The sequence below is a fragment of the Lucilia sericata genome, unplaced genomic scaffold, assembly GCF_015586225.1.
Source record: "Lucilia sericata isolate MDLA Ls3-8-SP2 unplaced genomic scaffold, ASM1558622v1 Contig000216F_arrow, whole genome shotgun sequence".
Classification (NCBI taxonomy): domain Eukaryota; kingdom Metazoa; phylum Arthropoda; class Insecta; order Diptera; family Calliphoridae; genus Lucilia; species Lucilia sericata.
Window position 1 is genome coordinate 203,524 of NW_023994244.1, and position 17,906 is coordinate 221,429.

The following is a 17,906-nucleotide window of genomic DNA, read 5'->3' on the forward strand; positions in this document are numbered from 1 at the left end:
TTAGCAATTGCAATATTATTATTACTACTAGTACTTTCTTTCAATGTCTAATAATGAGTAATACCACCAAATATTTTATATGTATGTATTTTTCTTAAGCTGCTTGTATAGTTTAACCGTATTAAGATTTTATAATATAGTATATACGACGAGTATGAATAGCCATTATTATATTATTATATAATTATATAATATTGTATTATAAGTTTAAGATTTTTATATAAAAACTAAAAACGACATGTATTGCGAATGTTTGTGTGTGTGTAAGAGTGTTAAAGATAAACTAATTTAAAAAAAACTGTTTAGCCCATATATTGATAGGAGGCACATACTGGCTCCAGATCTTCAGCATTTGGTGCTGTTAGCAATGATATACGTTGCGCATTACAGGAACGACACAATAGACGACCATCCAAGGGATAACAACGTTTATCCGGTTCATCGGTCAATTGCATGCCACAATCTTCACAAATATAACAATCGACATGAAAATCTTTGTCCATGGAAACCACGCGTACCGTCTCATCGGTACCCTCGACGGGTGTAATACCTACAGGTATTGAATGAGATTATTATGTTATGTTTTAACATTAATCATGTTAACTTACCCTTGCCACAACTGGCACATTTTGGTGCAAACATACGATGATAATCATTAACACAATAGATTTTATGATCAACATCTACGGTGAAGGGAACACCATCTAAACATTCATTGCAAATACAGCAACGGAAGCAGCCAGGATGATATGATTTGCCCATAGCTTGTAGAATCTACGATTGAAGTAATTATAGATATATAAATTATAATCAATATTTTTGATATCAGACATTTTTTTCTTTACTAAAAAAAACAATATTTTTGTAAAAAATAAAATTTTTCCCAAAAATATTGAATTTTTTCCCAAAAATATTGAATTTTTTACTAAAAAAAGTGCATTTTTTCCAAAAAAGTGAATTTTTATTAAAAAAAGAGCATTTTTAACTAAAAATTTTTTTTTTTACTAAAAAAAGTGCATTTTTTCCAAAAAAGTGAATTTTTACTAAAAAAAAAGTGCATTTTTAACTAAAAAAAAATTTTTTTTACTAAAAATTGCATTTTTTTATTAAAAATTTAATTTTTCACAAAAATTGCATTTTATACAAAAAATTGCATTTTTTCCTAAAAATTGCATTTTTACCAAAAATTTCATTATTTATTAAAAATTAAATTTTTTACAAAAATTGCACTTTTTACTAAAAATATGCAATTTTTCACCAAAAATTACATATTTCACCAAAAATTACATATTTCACCAAGAATTATATTTTTATAAAATTATCTAGTTCAACTCTTACTTTAACAGAAAAATTTTATTATTCAGGCACATTGGATATTATATTCATGCATAGTTTTTATTATATGTATGTACTTACCATTTCCATTATTAAGTGACCACAAATGGCACATTTTTCAGCTGTTTGTTGGAAACCCGAATACTAAAATATAAAAAAAACAGGTCACTTTCAATATAAATTCTATTAAAAGCGTAAAAACCTACCATATAATCCTCCTCACAATAAACCCGACCATGAACATTATAAAATGCCTTGCCACGTAAAGCACGACCACAGGAACAGCAAATGAAACAATTGGTATGATATAAATTACCCATGGCCTGGCAAGCTTGACCGGCACCCTTAACTTTTTCACCACAAGTATGACAAATACCTAAAAGGCAAACAAATAATGAAAATCTATTTCATAATTTATGCGTCCAAGAAAAAAACTCACCAAAGTATTCTCCTTGTTCTTCGCTTTGTTCGATTTCTTCTTCAATTTGTCGTGTTAATTCCTCAATTTTGCGTTGAGCCTCCGAAGGACCGGAAGGACGTGGTGGTGTAACACTATAGGGCAAAAGATGTTTGGATAAACCGCCTTAAAGAAACGAATTTTTTAAATTTATAAATAACTTAATATTCTTGAAAATTATTATAAATGCGGGTATTCTAATCTCAAAGGGATAACTCACCCTTACTACTGGTTTGTGATGGCGTTGGTGACATAGCACTATTATTCCCTTGTGCATTATTATTGTTATTGGCTTTTTGGATGGGTGTAAATAATTTACTATTATTTGTCGAACCGGTAGGTGATAATCTCCGTGCTTCAATAGCGGCCGCTAGACTGGACTTTTGTTGTGGATTTTCAGCACAATACGATGGCAGAGGCTTTTGGAGTTTCGGTATGGGTGTATTGTTTATGTTAGCTGTCATGCAAACATAATCAGAACTATTGATCTCTTCAATATAATTTGGATTGACGGATACATTAATGCCGGCAGCATGGTGCTAGAATTTTAAAAACATTATTAAAATACAAAATTTTAAATGACAAAAAAAGTTTTGAAATCCACTCCTATCGAAATTGAATGTCAATCCCGAATTTTGCACCATTATCTATCTATTTAATACTTACCATAGTTTTAAGTGGAGTATGTTGATTTAATTTATAATCATTCGAACTGGATACCGAACTAGCATAGGATTTTGAGGGCGATACTGGTGAATTACCCATGTGACTGGGTAAAGAGAGATTACGATAACGTTGTGTGGGTGAGTTGGGCTCACCAACGGCTTGTGGTAAACCACTAACACCCACAATGCCTGAACCAGCAGCAGCATTTTTCAATGAGGAATTGGAAGTACTGCGACGATGCATGGGTGAAGCTAATGGATCTATAATATTGTTGGTACCATTATTGTGCAAGTCACTGGAATGTTCAGAAATTATTTGAGATTTTTGTTGTGGTTGCTGCTGCTGTTGTTGCAATTGTTGATGTTGTTGTTGCAATTGTTGATGTTGTTGCAGCTGCTGCTGTTGTTGTTGTTGCAATTGATGTTGTTGCTGCAGCTGCTGCTGTTGTTGTTGTAAAGCACGTGGTGTAAGACTACTGTGATGCTGCGACGAGGACAAAACATCAATATTATGATGTTGATAAATAGTGGCAGTGGCTGGTGAAGCCTGAGGTTGGGCTCTTTGCCCTGAGTTTGGAATGATGCGCATATTTTCATATATAGGAGCCGAATCCGGATCGGGCACTGGTGTGTGAGCATATCTCAAGACATGACCACCACTACCAGCAAGACCGCCACCACCGGACATAACATTAGCATTAGGTGGTAGCTGAGAGGGCATTACCATATAGTGACCACGTTGTATGGGTGTAGGTTGACCCATTGCACCAGGACTTTGTGGTTGTGCACGTCTATTTATGGAATCAAAGTGTTTTGCGGCAGCACTTACCACCCCCGGCGAAGAACTTTGATAAAAATCTAAATTTTCATAAACCGGTGAATGACGTTTCGCTGCATTGAGCTCATAATGATCATTAGCACCAACACCAGCACTATTCATGCCATTCAATGGCATTTCCGTATTCAAACGGGATGAGTGTTGCTGCTGCTGTTGTTGTTGTTGCTGCTGCTGCAAATGCAATTGTTCAATTTGCTTAGGTGTGGCATATTTCGAAGCCGCTATTATATTATTACGTTCATACATCCGATATTCTTCACCCATTTGTGGGTTAGGCTGTTGGGGCTGCTGCTGCCTTTGATGATTGATCCTTTGTCGGGAATCATTTAGTGTTGTTGTTGGTGTCGACGCGCTAGTTGCCACACTATTGTTAACATTACTATTGCCACTTATATGCAGACGTTGCATCAAAGTCTCATATTCAGACTCATTGGCTGTGGTATGTTGTGGTCTTAAAGCCATATTTTTCTTTTTTCTTCACAAACACCTCAATAGAATTTCTCTAATTTCTTTATTAAAAATTTACAATTTAATACGTTTTTTTACAAATATGAGCAACGCCCTTTGTGTGGGGTATACAAGTTTAATGACTTTAATTGTCCTCTTTTTTTCGGAAAAAAGATTTCGTCAATCCACCTGAAAGAAAAGAATGAAGAAAAAAATACCACCAAACTAACAAAACTTATTCAAGTATTGATACAACCAGGGATGGAAAAGTTAATATGGTTATACATTTACAGTACGAGAATTCAGGAGTAATAACTAGATATTGTTTGTCCCTTTTGCTGAAATACATCAAAGTTCTAGAAATTAATAAATAAATATATAATTGCAAATATTCTCTATATAGATTAGATTTTACAGTCAAATTTTATTGACCGTAGGATGAAAAATAGTTTATTTTAAAATATAATAAAATTTACATCTCTGCATACAATATTAAATACCAACAAAAATGCTGCCAACTAAATTTTATTTGTGTAATATTGCCAGATGATAATGTGGACTTAAAATCCCGAAAAGAGAGATTATAAAAATTTATTTTTTGTGTTCCGTAGGAAATATGAAAAGTTTTGAAATAAATAATATTTAATAAATTATAACTTTTAATTTAAAAATTTGCTTCATTTCGATATCTTTCAAATTTCAAAATTTTGATTAATTAATATTTTGATAATCGTTAAAAATTTTCGATATATTTGAAATTTTAAAATTTGAATTCTTCAAATTACACGAAAATTTAAAAAAAAAAAAATTCTTTAATTAATGTTTTATTAATGTTATGCTTACTATTTAGAAAAATTTGCGAAATTGCATAAAAATATGTAAATATTTTCAATAGATTTTTTTTTAAATTTATAATATATGACCTGGACATTAATTCATTACCCGTTCATCTGGTAACTATGTTTAGTACATTTGTAAATAGTACTAAAACTTTAAACATTTTATTTATTTTAATACGGTAACTCTATGTTTATGAACAGTGGCGTTAACTTTTTATGTTAAAAAAAATCATCAGAAAATTAATGACTTCAGTTCTGTTATAAATTTAGCGATAAATCGATACTGTTATTAACACGTTTAAATCAAAAAGGATTTAATAGTTTGAGTCATTTAACTATTTCTAAAAAAAAATTTAAGAAATTATGGATCTTAAATTTAATTCATGAAGTAAATAGGCGATAAATTATATGTTTTTGAAATAAATTTGAAAATCGCTTAAATATAAGAAGCAAAACTGCTAAATTTGCTCACATAATAATTACAGCTATATTAGTTAAAAATCGCTTAAATTGCCATGAAATCTCCTAATTAACAACACTTTTAAACAGCTGAATTCAGTCTTTATTAATTTTCCAATATGGCTGCACGTATTCATTTCTAAAGAAATCTCGAAAACGTAGTGCTTTTTATTTACAGACACAAATTTCTTCTTTTTAAAGTAAATTATATATTTCAACCTAATTAAAACTAAATTTTAAGCAAAAATTCCAAAAAATGGATTTCGGTACTCTACTGCATATGGCCAAGAAAAACAGCGAGGACAACAAAAATGATGTAAGTAAAAAAACAATACCAGATTTCTACCTCATAAAATAACTAAATATACAATGACACTGATTAGCAGAGCCATTGAATTTAGTTACATGCCCCCATATGTTAATAAAACCACTTTAGTAATTTGATTTAAAACACTTGTTGTTGTTATTATTAGGGCAAATATTACAGTACCAAATTCGCTCCCCCGAAAAAGGAGTCTAAAGAAAAGAAGCTATCCGATAATATACAAAAGTTCTTGCAAAAGAAAGAACAGGAGGAGAAGAGAAAACAACAAGAACAAAAGGAAAAACTTAATCAATTATTATCGATGAGAGATGAAAAATCTAAAAATAAAATCCGTAAAATGTTGAAAGTCACAAAATCGGCTAATCGTTCGGTATTGGAGGATGCAGTCAATACCGAACATACAGCGGTTACAATGCAGGGTCCTGATCAACCGGATCAGGATGATTATGGTTATGTTTCCACAGAGGCCAATTCATTTTATCAAAAATATATAGATAAGGTAAGTTGTTTTGGATTCACATTTATGTATGTAGGTGTTTCAGAGATCGTGTGTTTATTGACATTTATGTTTTCTAAAGTTTATAAAAATTTGTACAAATTTTAGATTAAAATCGGTTTATATTTAAATTTTTTTAAATTAATAAGGTTAAAGATGTAAAGGAAGATAAGGGTTTCACACCTAGTCGACCACAGTCACTCAAAGATCTCACCGGTACGAAAGAGCGTGTAAAAGCTGCTATAACACGAGAAATAGAAGAGAAAAATAGTCATACTCGTCAACGAGTTAGTCACGTCAAGGAAACCACTGCAAGTGGACTAAATGTTGCGCGTACATATAATACATCATCCAAACCGATTTACGATCCCGAAGCAGAAAAGCGTCAGGAAGAGGAGGAACGCAGAAAACGTGAAGCGGAGAAAAAGAAATTAAAAAATCGTAAACCACCACCACCACCCATGGATTTTCAAGCTTTACTGAAATTGGCCGAGAAAAAACAACATGAACCTGTTGAACTGCTGGTAGAGGTAAAAAAGAAAAAAGATCCCGAGAGACTAATGACAATGAAGGAGAAACAAGAAATGGAAGAACGTCAAAGGGCCAAAGAGGCCAAAGAACGTAGGGAACGAGAGCGTAATGAAGAACTTGTTAAAGGCAAAAGACCTGACAAGGAAAAGGCATCATCGTCCTCCTCTTCATCGTCGACACAACGCATGGAACCTAATGGTAGAATACCAAAATTAAATCAAGCAAGTAGTGCTAGTAGTAGTGCAAGTAAAACATCTAGTTCATCAGACAAAAAGTCATCATCATCCAGTTCGTTGGATAAAAAATCCTCTTCTGCCAATTTTGCAAAACCTTCAACAAATGGCTCATCGACATCAAATGGTAAAAGTTCTTCATCATCATCATCATCGTCACAATCATCAAGTGCTAAATCTAGTAGTAAGTTAAGTGCCTCCTCCTCTTCCTCATCTAGCAGTAAATCCTCATCGTTAAGTAGCAGCAGTGCCAGTAGCTCAGCAACCAGTAAAAATCCCTATAGCAATAGCAGTTCTAGTAAACAATCTTATAATGGTCCTACTAGAGAATTTCCTCCACGTGATATTAATACAGTTAAATCAAGAGAATTTCCTCCACGTGATATCAAAACAGTTAAATCAAGAGAATTTCCACCGCGTGATGTGCAAAAAACTAGACAATTTCCACCAGCAGATGTTAGACGGGGTCCGGGACCTTCTTCCAACAAATATGGTGATAGTAAAAAATCGGCTGCTTCTAAAAGTGAGTACTATTTGTTTACACATTTGAAAGACATACTTACAAATAACGAAATTGTGTTTGTATATTTTTTATAGGACGTATTTTGGATGATGATGATTCAGAATATGATTCCGAATTAGATGATTTCATTGATGACGGTGATGAGGAAGAGGATTATTCTTCTCATATAAAAGCTATTTTCGGTTATGATAAATCAAAGTAAGTTTTATAACAGATTTTTTTAATTAATTAAAAAATTTATGTATAATGTTTTATTTTGGCAGATATCGGGACGAAGATTTTGATGATCGTGATATGGAATCTAATTTCGCACAAGTACAGAGAGAAGAATATATTAGTAAAAAGATAGGTAAGCTTTGGATTTGTAATAGGTTTATAGCAAATGTTTTATATGTTTTTTTATTCCCTTAGGTATCCAGGAAGATTTAGAAGATATGAAACTGGAGGCTATGGAAAAGAAACGCAAAATGATGATGAAAAAACGTCGCCTAAACTAATAAAAAATCCCATTTTCTTTTATTTCTTTTAGTATACTAAATAGATTTCTTTCTGATTTCTGTATTATTTACGGAATTTATCTTATTGCCAAGGCTTTCTCTCAATTTATGCATAAAATACTTTTTATTAATTATTTAATTTAATAATAATATATACAATGTTATATAGTTACAATTTAATTTCCAAAAAAATATGCCCATAATTATACGTATATTATATATTTTATAATAAAATAATCTTTTGCAATAACAAAACACACACAAAAAATATTTTTGGAGTTTTCTTTGCAAAAACGCTTTTTGGGGACAAAATTTTATAGAAGTACCATTTAAACGAGGAGTTTTCTAACAAAATTAAAAATTTCGTTCAGAATCGAACCTATTTTCTATTTTTCTCTTAATATTCAGTTTTCACTAAAAATCAACTTCCGACTATATTCAAAATTAACTTTTTAATTAAAATTTCAAACTTACTTTAAAAATAAGATTTTTCATTAAAAATAATTTGTTCTTCAATTTTTCATTTAAAGTAATTTTTTTTTTAAATTAAATTTTTCAATAAAAATCTATTTTTCATTTTAGTTTTTAGTTGAAAATCAACAAAGTTTTTCTTAAAAAATCCTGATTTTAGTAATCTTGTCATATTTTAAAATAAAAAATCTTTTTTTTTTTTAAATCTACTATTTTTTAAGATTTTATACATTTATTTAATTAATTTTAAAAAATAATATTTTAAATACGCACTTAACAACTTCAAAATGCAGTTTACCGTTACAATGGAAAATAAGTACCAAAAAATAAGTAAGAAAGTATATTCGGGCGTGACCGACCATATGATATCCTAGTTATGAATATTAAATGTGATTTATTTTTCATAATAAAGCATTTATCTTCTATTACCTTGTTCCGATACATTTAAGCAATTTATGGATGAAAAACTAATTTTCTGAAAGAATGTAAGCTAGGGGCAAATATGGACCAAGCCCGAAAAAATTTTATGAATATATTTATATTTACATAATATTTTATTGTACTGAATTTCATCGCGATATTTGTGCTTATAAGTTAATTTTTATATAAGTAATTTTCTAAAGGGGACTTTGTATGGTAGCTAGGGTCAAATTAGGCCCGATCTCTATGAAATTTGGCAAGGTCATCAAGGCATGTATAAAACTTAGTTGTGCCGCTTTATCAATATACAGGTATTTTTAACATAATTATGAGCTCAGAGGCCCTTTTCGGGGGTTCTGTTGTATGGAGGCTAGGTGAAATAATGGACCGATTTTAACCATTTTCAATAGGCTTCGTCCTTGGGCCAAAAAAAAACGTGTGTGCCAGATTTCATCCAATTATCTTGAAAATTCGAAAACATCGACTCAGAAAACGATTCTAAGCCGATTTGTATACTTTAAGGTGGGTATAGGACGAATATTTTTGTATGTTACAAACATCATCACAAACTCAACATACCCTCCCCACTAAAGTGGTGTAGGGTATAATTACAACCATGTGGAGCTTAGCCCCCAAAAGCAAGTAGGCAACTCTGTAAATTATTCATAGCTGCCACCAAGGCGAATTCAGATAAGGTGGTAGCAGTTCGGCAACAACAAAATTTTCCATGTAATTTGTTTTTGCATTTGGTACGCACTGATGTCAAAAACAATAATTACGGCGAATTCATTTAATGAAAATATTTTGTAAAATTTTTATATTTTATAAAAACTACACATAAAAATATTAAAATTTGTGAAGATAATATACCCTGAGTGGAAGAAACTTAAAACTTAAGCTTGTGCCCAAAATTATGTAAAATTAATATTTTTGGGAAAAATAAACATAAAAATGTTAAAATTTATGGAAAAATTGTATAACGAATGAAAGAATCTTTGTTGTAAACGGAAAATTCTACTCCGGCGGAGTAATTTTTAAGATTAACACGTTGTAGTCAGACGTCGCCGGACGGGTAAATATCTCATATGGATTTTGTTATAAAAAGCGTTGCGGAACAGAATTTTGTTAGCTAATCACATCCCTATAAGAAATGAATGACCGAAACTAACACATACAAAATGATTTTACTAACACACACGCAACATTTTTTTTTATAGAATTGTCGAAAAAAAAATTTAATGGATGATTCCATCAACAATGACAGTCAAATGACCGGTAAAATGACCGTTACTGGACCCAATGTGTGGTATAGGGTTGAATTTGCATATGAAAGAATGAAACAACTACATTTTGATTAAAATGTATTAAAATTGATATTTTGATCAACAATGACAGCCAAATGACCGATCAAATGACTGTCACTGTGTTACAGAGTTGTATTTTTCGTCGTTACAAATTAATTGTTTCTGCGAAAGCCAAAGATCAAGAAGCGAAAAAATAAAAAAATTACAAAGTCTTTAAATTATTAAAAATAAAGAGAATTATTATAAACTAAATTTGAAAAAAGTTCAGGAAGTGGATCAGAAGATAAACAATTCGGAGTTTAATCAATCAATGGTAACATAAATATGTACTTATGATTTTTGTATTTCGATATTTATGAATACTTATGTATTTCTTTACAGACAACTTATTTCCACAAATTAATAGGAGCATCAGAGGACTTAAGATTCTGCGAGATATGTAAAATGGTGAAAAGACTGGTAATTTATGTATATGATTACTATATTAATAAAATTAACAATATATATATATATATATTAAAATATCAATAAATTGTGTTTTATTATAAATTGGTATAGCCGTCAGATTTGACGGATATATTCATCAAGTGTGATTAGTCAACAATGACCGATTAATGCATCATTTTTTTATTTGTTAACTGTGATGGATATATCCATCAAGCATGATTAGTCAATCATGACTAATATTTATATCATCCATGATTAGTAAACAACAAAAGAGTGAGCAGCTCAAATATATGTTTTAAAGTCGATAGAATTCATAAGTGCGAGGGTGATGCAACATCACATGTACACAAATGTTTCCATCACTTTTTACATATTGCCCTTAAGAAAGTGATGGGAGCTTTGTTCTACGCAATGATGGGTATATTCTCAGTAGTGACAGTCAATTGACCGGTCAAATGACTGTCACTGTTCTTATAGGGATTATATACACAGTGTAAATACAAATATGAAATTTATTACATTTTTTTTAGACCTGAAAATTTTACCATAACGTAGAAGACAGCTGCCGCCGGTCGGATAAATATCACAGATTTTTTTGGTTAATCGCGTTAACTACAAAGTGTAAATATAAAATATAAAACAATATTATTTAATTTCTTGAGATTTAATAGAAAAAATATTATTGTTATATTAAGTTTGTACATGCTTACCAATTATTCATTATTTATATAAGAAAAATATTTGTTTACAAAATGCTTGGTATTTTTTACATAATTCATTCAAAATACTAACGAAGTTTTTCTCTGCTTTAACGGAAATTTTTAAATATAAAAATGTAAACAATAACAAACTCTGACATCAGTGCGTACCAGTCAAGTGAAGAAAAAATATAATCAGCTGATTGAATAACACCACCTTATCTGAATTCGCCTTGTCACTTTTTTTAGACAATTTTTTATCGAGTCCGCCGCGTGTGAAGTTTTTCTGTGTGGTTTTTGGCAAAAAATTGAAATTAACTTGAAAACAATTATAATTTCTAAATAAAAACCATAAATAATTGATATTTAAATACAAAAATTTGTTAAAACAAATAAAAAGCTTAAAAAATATTTCTATATAATAAAAACAAAATAAAGTTTTGTCTTGTGTCAGCTACGAATTGTTTTATTAGGAATGAGTGAAACGCGTGAACAAATTTTGGAAGAAATTAAAATACAAGGTGATTTGGTACGAAAACTAAAAGCGGCCAAGGAACCCAAAGAAAAGGTTAGTCCTTAGACAATAAGATTAATTATTTAAAAGCAAGTAAAACAATATGCATGTCCAGACTTGAAATTCTGCAAAGTATTTTTGTATGTATGTAATTATTGCGTTTGGTGTGGGTCTGTGTGTGTGTCAGTGAAAGTATTAATAAGATGGTGGGGTAAGGAATTTCATTATGTAGTACTACAATACTAACCCTTTCACCTATTGCGCCCGACCAACAACATTCATATAAAATTTGATTTATATGTGCAGTTGTGTGTTGATTTATTGTGAAAAATGTGTGTATCATAAAGTTTAGGATAAAAAAAATTGCAACATCGTAAAACGATTTCATCATTCGTCGCATCTAATCACAACAAATATCCTGTATAAAGATTAGGATAAACAAAAATATTGCCACATACCTATGTAGATAAACATAAATAACACTATTAAGTACAATAATACTAAATGTAAAGCAACCCAGGAAAGACTGGAGCTTCGTATCAGGGTAATTAGGAGTTACTGTTGGCCCTGCTTAACATAATAGTCTTTATAAAGTTTTGTTTTCATCACTTTGTTATGAAGTATCAAACAAAACCCAATTCCGTTATGGCGGTGATTAATTTTTGTGTTGTGAGTCTGAGAGGGCTCTCACTAATGTTTCCATTCTTATGAAGTTGCATAATAAACCTCCAGAAGTTCACTTCCGCAGTAAAGGTAATTTGGTAGCTCTTGAATAAAGTTTCTGCTAGATGAAGATCTTAGATTTGCAATGATTTTGATGTTGAAATTACTTCTTAAAGGTTTTAAAGGATAACCCATAATCTATATACAATTTTGGAAGTAAAGCAAAAATAATTTCATTATCGTAACATTTAACATCTTTACTAAATACGAGACACACCTAATTCCATATTAAATTTTCATTTTCTTATTACCTATCCTCATTATTTTAATTAAACCAGCTCATTAGTTTTTTGTTTGTGTTATACCTATGTAGGTACTATGTATTTCTTTTAAACATTTCATGTCTACTTTGTTGTTATCTTGAGTCAGTCAAATTTAATGCAGATACCTACATAAAGCAACACATAAATACCTATATTGCTTTAAGTATATTTGTTAACTTTCACATTTTGTTTGAAATTATTTAAAAATTAAATACTATTTGGTCTAGTTTCAAAAGCTTACTCATTTCATTCCTTTATTTAAGTTGCTTAAAAATAGGAGAATTGCAAAAACCTGTTTTGAAAACCTTAACATTTTGTTATTTATCTCAATTTTAAAACTTTACAATATGTATTCACAATTAACCTTCGTAAAGCCGAGTTATAAGAAATTTATATTTTTGAATATAGTAAGATGAAGAAATCAGCATAAATTTAATTAAAAACGCAACCAGTTCCAAAAAAAATAAAGTTTTTTTTTAATAAAGCATCTTAAAGTTCAACGTTCGGCTTTAGCAAGGTTAAAATTATTATCGCTGTATAGGTACCGTTAGTTTAGTAGATTATTACAACAATCAGCTGTTGTGCCTCTACTCTATGCAATTTACCTGTTTTGTGATTAAAACAACAACGTTATAATAAAAACAAATAAACGAACATACTGCATTTATGAGGGCCTCTTGTTTGTTGTTGTTTATGTTTACGCACATGGCGGTTTTGTTGGCTATTATCACTAAGCGGTCTGATTTGTATATGATGGCCTTGACTTTTTGTTTTTGTTAGGAAAGCGAAAATTAAACAAACATGCATACATATATGTTAGTATAAGAATTTGTTATTTTGTACGAAATTTGATCATTAGATTGAGCGATATAAACAAAACTAGGGTTTAATTCTTAAATTTTAGACAAATAGAGAATAAGGTTAGTTGATAGATAGATAGATAGATAGATAGATAGATAGATAGAATAGATAGATAGATAGATAGATAGATAGATATATAGATAGATAGATAGATAGATAGATAGATAGATATATAGTAATAGATAGATAATAGATTATATAGATAGATATAGATAGATAGATAGATAGATAGATAGATATATAGATAGATAGATAATATATAAGATTACTCGCTAGCTCGCTAAGCTCGCTCGCTCGCTCGCTCGTCGATCGGTCGCTACGTCGCTCGCTCGCTAGCTCGCTCGCTCTCTCGCTAGCCTCGCTGCTCCTCGCTATGATGGCCTTGACTTTATTTTTTTGTTGAAGAAGCGAAAATTCACACCAACATGCCCTACATATGTTAGTATAAGAATTTGTTATTTGTACGAATTTGATCATTAGATTGAGCGATATAAAAAAACTAGGTTTAATTCTTAAATTTTAGACAAAATAGAGAATATGTTTAGTGATAGATAGCTAGATAGATCGTAGATAGATAGATAGATCGATAGATCGATAGATAGATAGCTGCTCGATAGCTAGATCGATTCTCGCTCGCTGCTCGCTCGCTCGCTCGCTCGCTCGCTCGCTCGCTCGCTCGCTCGCTAGCGCTCTCTCGCTCGCTCGCTCGCTCGCTCGCTCGCTCGCTCGCTCGCTCGCTCGCTCGCGCTCGCCTCGGTCGCTCGGTCGCTCGCTCGCTCGCTCGCTCGCTCGCTCGCTCGCTCGCTCGCTCCTCGCTCGCTCGCTCGCTCGCTCGCTCTCTCGCTCTCTCGCTCGCTCGCTCTCTCGCTTCTCTCGCTCGCTCGCTCGCTCTCTCGCTCTCTAGCTCGCTCGCTCTCTCTCTCGCTCGCTCGCTCGCTCGCTCGCTCCGCTCGCTCGCTCGCTCGCTCGCTCGCTCGCTCGCTCGCTCGCTCGCTCGCTCGCTCGCTCGCTGCTCGCTCGCTAGCTCGCGCTCGCTCGCTCTCGCTCGCTAGCTGCTCGCTCGCTCGCTCGCTCGGCTCGCTCGCTCGCTCGCTCGCTCGCTCCTCGCTCGCTCCTAGCTCAGCTCGCTACGCTCGCTCGCTCGCTCGCTCCTCGCTCGCTCGCTCGCTCGCTCGCTCGCTCGCTCGCTCGCTCGCTCGCTCGCTCGACTCGCTCGCTCGCTCCGCTCGCTCGCTCGCTCGCTCGCTCGCCCGCTCGCTCGCTCGCTCGCTCGCTCGCTCGGCTTCGCTCGCTCGCTCTCTCGCTCGCTCGCTCCTCGCGCTCCTATCGCTCTCCTCGTCGTTGCTCGATGTCAGTTTGAAAGGATTAGATCCTATCAGAAGAAATACACCTAGGCTACAATTGAGCCCTGTATCAGAGTCTCTGGTGGGAACGAACACTTGATCCTCGGACTGGCAGACTAATTCAATATCAACTAACCTTTCGGAGGAACCTGGTTGATGGGACTGCAAGACATTAAAAAATGTAGCTAAAAACGGGATTAAATCGTAACTCAATCAAGAGTTTAGTTGATATTTTGGGACATAAAAGAGAACTGATGATGTATTTTTCTTCTCCAGGTTAAAGCACTACCAAGATATGTTGTTTTACAAATCACACAGTTTCTATAGTTAACACTTAAATAAAAAATTTTTTGTAAATACTACTTTTTATGCTTAAGCTTTTAAATATGTTCTTAATCTTTATAAAACTAACAAAAAACATTTATCACTTACTAATAAATTTCACCAATATGCATTTTTTTATGTAAAAAAGTACGCAGCATTTGCATTCTTTCATTTTTGTTAAAAACTTTTTGTGCATTTGTCAATAGTGTTGTGCTCATAAATTATAAATCAAAAAATAATAAAAGAAAACATTTAACATTTGAACTAATATACAAAAAAAAAAGAATAAACTAAATATCCTCCCAAAAAACAATGTTCAAAGCCACTTCTAATTCAGTTTCATTATTGTTGTTGTCGTTTAGGTCTAAAGCCACAAAAACAAACAAAAAATTACCACAAACTAAATAAAACAAAAGAAAATAACTATAAAAGTATTAAATATTCTAAAATAAAATATAAATTACCAACAAATTAAATTTTATAAAAAAAGAATTACAAAAATGTTACGTTCATTTGTACAAACAACGACGCGTTTAAATAAAATTAATTTTTTACAAATACAATTAAATTCTCGTACATTAAGCTCCAAAGTCGATTTGAAATCTCTTAAAAATAATAATAATAATGATACTGATGATGGAGTTGGTAATAATGGTGTTAGTGGTACCATAAAACATCGGCAACTGGAATTGGACAAGGTTAGCATTAAATTAATTTTTATTAACAATTTTCTAAAGAAAGAAGAGTTTTTATAATAAAATATAAAATTTTCTTGAATTTTCTTTTAGATCGATGAAGAAGTGGCACGTTTGCTGGCTCTTAAGGCCAAATTGGGTGATGAACCTCAACAAAATCAAAAGTTTACTTTGAAAACACCCAAGGGTACACGTGATTATGGTCCTCAACAAATGATGTTGCGTCAAAATGTTTTGGACAAGATAACAACGGTATTTAAGAAACATGGTGGTGAAGCTATTGATACACCAGTATTCGAATTGAAGGTAATAAGGGGGTTAATAAAAGACCATGGAATATATATTTTAATATGTTTTGTTTTGTTTCTATTGTTTAGGAAGTTTTAACTGGCAAATATGGTGAGGATTCCAAGTTGATTTATGATCTCAAAGATCAAGGTGGTGAAATACTTTCGCTTCGTTATGATCTGACTGTTCCTTTGGCCAGATATTTAGCCATGAATAAAATATCCAGCATTAAACGTTACCACATTGCCAAGGTTTATCGCCGAGATAATCCTGCCATGACTCGTGGTCGTTATAGGGAGTTTTATCAATGTGTAAGTATTAAATAAATTTTTATTTACTGAATGTTAGTTTCTAAGAAACTAACATTCTTTGAGATCAGATTAAAAACTATTTTCTCTTTACTTTTTCAGGATTTTGATATTGCCGGCTCTTATGATCCCATGTTACCCGATGCTGAATGTGTCAAAATTGTCTCTGAAATCTTGGATGTTTTAGATATTGGCGATTATGTTATCAAGCTAAATCATCGACAATTATTGGATGGTATGTTTGAAGCCTGCGGTGTACCAGCTGATAAATTCCGTTCAATTTGTTCGGCCGTAGATAAATTGGATAAAGTAATTGTGTTGAAAATATACTTCTTAAAACAATCGATTTAAATAAAATTACACTTTTAGTCTCCCTGGTCTGAGGTGCGCCGTGAAATGATCGATGAAAAAGGTTTAGATGCTTCGTCTGCCGATCAAATAGGTGAATATGTCCAGCTGAGTGGTGGTAGCGATTTGGTTGAAAAACTTTTGGCTGATCCCAAATTGAAAGCTGTCAGTGCTGCCGTTAAGGGTTTGGAAGGCATGCAACTTTTACTTAAGTACTGTAATGCTATGGGTCTTGCGGATAAAATTTGTTTTGATTTAAGTTTGGCCCGTGGTTTGGACTACTATACGGGTGTTATTTATGAATGTGTACTTAAGGCTGAGCCCAAAATTTTAGCCAATGGTGCTTCCGAAGAACAGGGCACCGTAGGTTCTGTAGCTGGTGGTGGTCGTTATGATAACTTGGTTGGTATGTTTGATCCCAAGGGAAGACAAGTTCCCTGTGTGGGTGTTTCCATAGGTGTGGAACGTATATTTTCTGTGTTAGAAGCCAAAGCTGCCGCATCTGGTGTTAAGCCACGCACCAATGACATCGAGGTTTATGTAGCCTCGGCTCACAAGGGTTTGCACGAAAAACGTTTAAGCATTTTAAATGATCTGTGGAATCAAGGTGTAAAGGTTAGTTACTATTTCTATTTATTTATTAACAAATATATATACTGACTCTTAACATATTTCTCTCTAGGCTGAACATTCCTACAAATTGAATCCCAAACTATTGGCCCAACTCCAGCACTGCGAGGAGCAACAGATTCCCCTAGCCGTGGTATTCGGTGATTCAGAGTTGTCGAAGGGTATTGTGAAGCTACGTGAAGTCGGCAGCCGTAAAGAAGAAGACATTCCATTGGCCGATTTGGCTGATGAAATCAAAAAGAGATTAAGAAACTAATTACTGCAAATGGCTTTCAAATTAATGACAAAACACTTTCACAAATTCATATAGTTTTCTTTTTATTTATTTTGTTTTTAACATATTTATTGCGTGGCACCGCTTAGAGAAGAAATGGCCAGCGGGCTGAAGCAAACAGTTTGTAGCTCCTTGAAGTAGTGATGGCTTTTAAAGAATTAACTTTACCAAAACAGAGAATCATTATTAAAAAGATGTGAAATAAATTTATAATTAAAAACATGATATTTATAATCATATCATGATCATATTAAAAGAAAAACTGAGTTTTATTTAATAAAGTTTTTACTTTTTGAAAATAGACATTTTCTAAAACAACTTTTATTTGGGTCCTTTTCCAAAATTTAAAA

At 32.6% G+C, this 17,906-nt stretch overlaps 4 protein-coding genes across 5 annotated transcripts in view; 3 read left to right on the plus strand and 1 right to left on the minus strand.

Moving 5' to 3' along the window:
- Positions 1–71: 71 nt before the first annotated feature.
- On the minus strand, positions 72–3,992 carry LOC119602238 (LIM domain-containing protein jub). The gene is made up of 7 exons (XM_037953646.1): positions 2,459–3,992; positions 2,013–2,331; positions 1,775–1,918; positions 1,542–1,711; positions 1,417–1,479; positions 609–774; positions 72–550 (listed from the first exon to the last, which is right to left on the minus strand). The coding sequence occupies exons 1-7, from the start codon at positions 3,755–3,757 to the stop codon at positions 303–305; spliced, it is 2,409 nt and encodes an 802-aa protein (XP_037809574.1). The 5' UTR covers positions 3,758–3,992; the 3' UTR covers positions 72–302.
- A 1,132-nt stretch (positions 3,993–5,124) lies between these two features.
- LOC119602253 (protein SPT2 homolog) lies at positions 5,125–7,809 on the plus strand. The gene is made up of 6 exons (XM_037953668.1): positions 5,125–5,356; positions 5,514–5,864; positions 6,011–7,148; positions 7,223–7,346; positions 7,412–7,497; positions 7,560–7,809. Exons 1-6 carry the CDS (start codon positions 5,297–5,299, stop codon positions 7,643–7,645), a joined length of 1,845 nt encoding a protein of 614 aa, XP_037809596.1. The 5' UTR covers positions 5,125–5,296; the 3' UTR covers positions 7,646–7,809.
- Positions 7,810–11,226: 3,417 nt separating this feature from the next.
- LOC119602243 (histidine--tRNA ligase) lies at positions 11,227–17,812 on the plus strand. Of its 2 annotated transcripts, XM_037953655.1 has the most exons (7): positions 11,234–11,553; positions 15,376–15,711; positions 15,802–16,014; positions 16,086–16,307; positions 16,407–16,613; positions 16,674–17,267; positions 17,335–17,812. In XM_037953655.1, the coding sequence occupies exons 2-7, from the start codon at positions 15,514–15,516 to the stop codon at positions 17,536–17,538; spliced, it is 1,638 nt and encodes a 545-aa protein (XP_037809583.1). In that variant the 5' UTR covers positions 11,234–11,553; positions 15,376–15,513; the 3' UTR covers positions 17,539–17,812. The 2 variants fall into 2 exon arrangements, with proteins under 2 accessions (XP_037809584.1, XP_037809583.1); XM_037953656.1 differs by lacking the exon at positions 15,376–15,711 and having other exon boundaries at positions 11,227–11,553.
- LOC119602245 (LIM/homeobox protein Lhx2) overlaps positions 11,420–17,906 on the plus strand; it is a 90,225-nt gene continuing 83,738 nt past the window's right edge. Inside the window, exon 1 of the mRNA XM_037953658.1 lies at positions 11,420–11,553. The gene's annotated coding sequence lies outside the window, so the exon portion shown is untranslated. The remainder of the gene's footprint in view (positions 11,554–17,906) is intronic.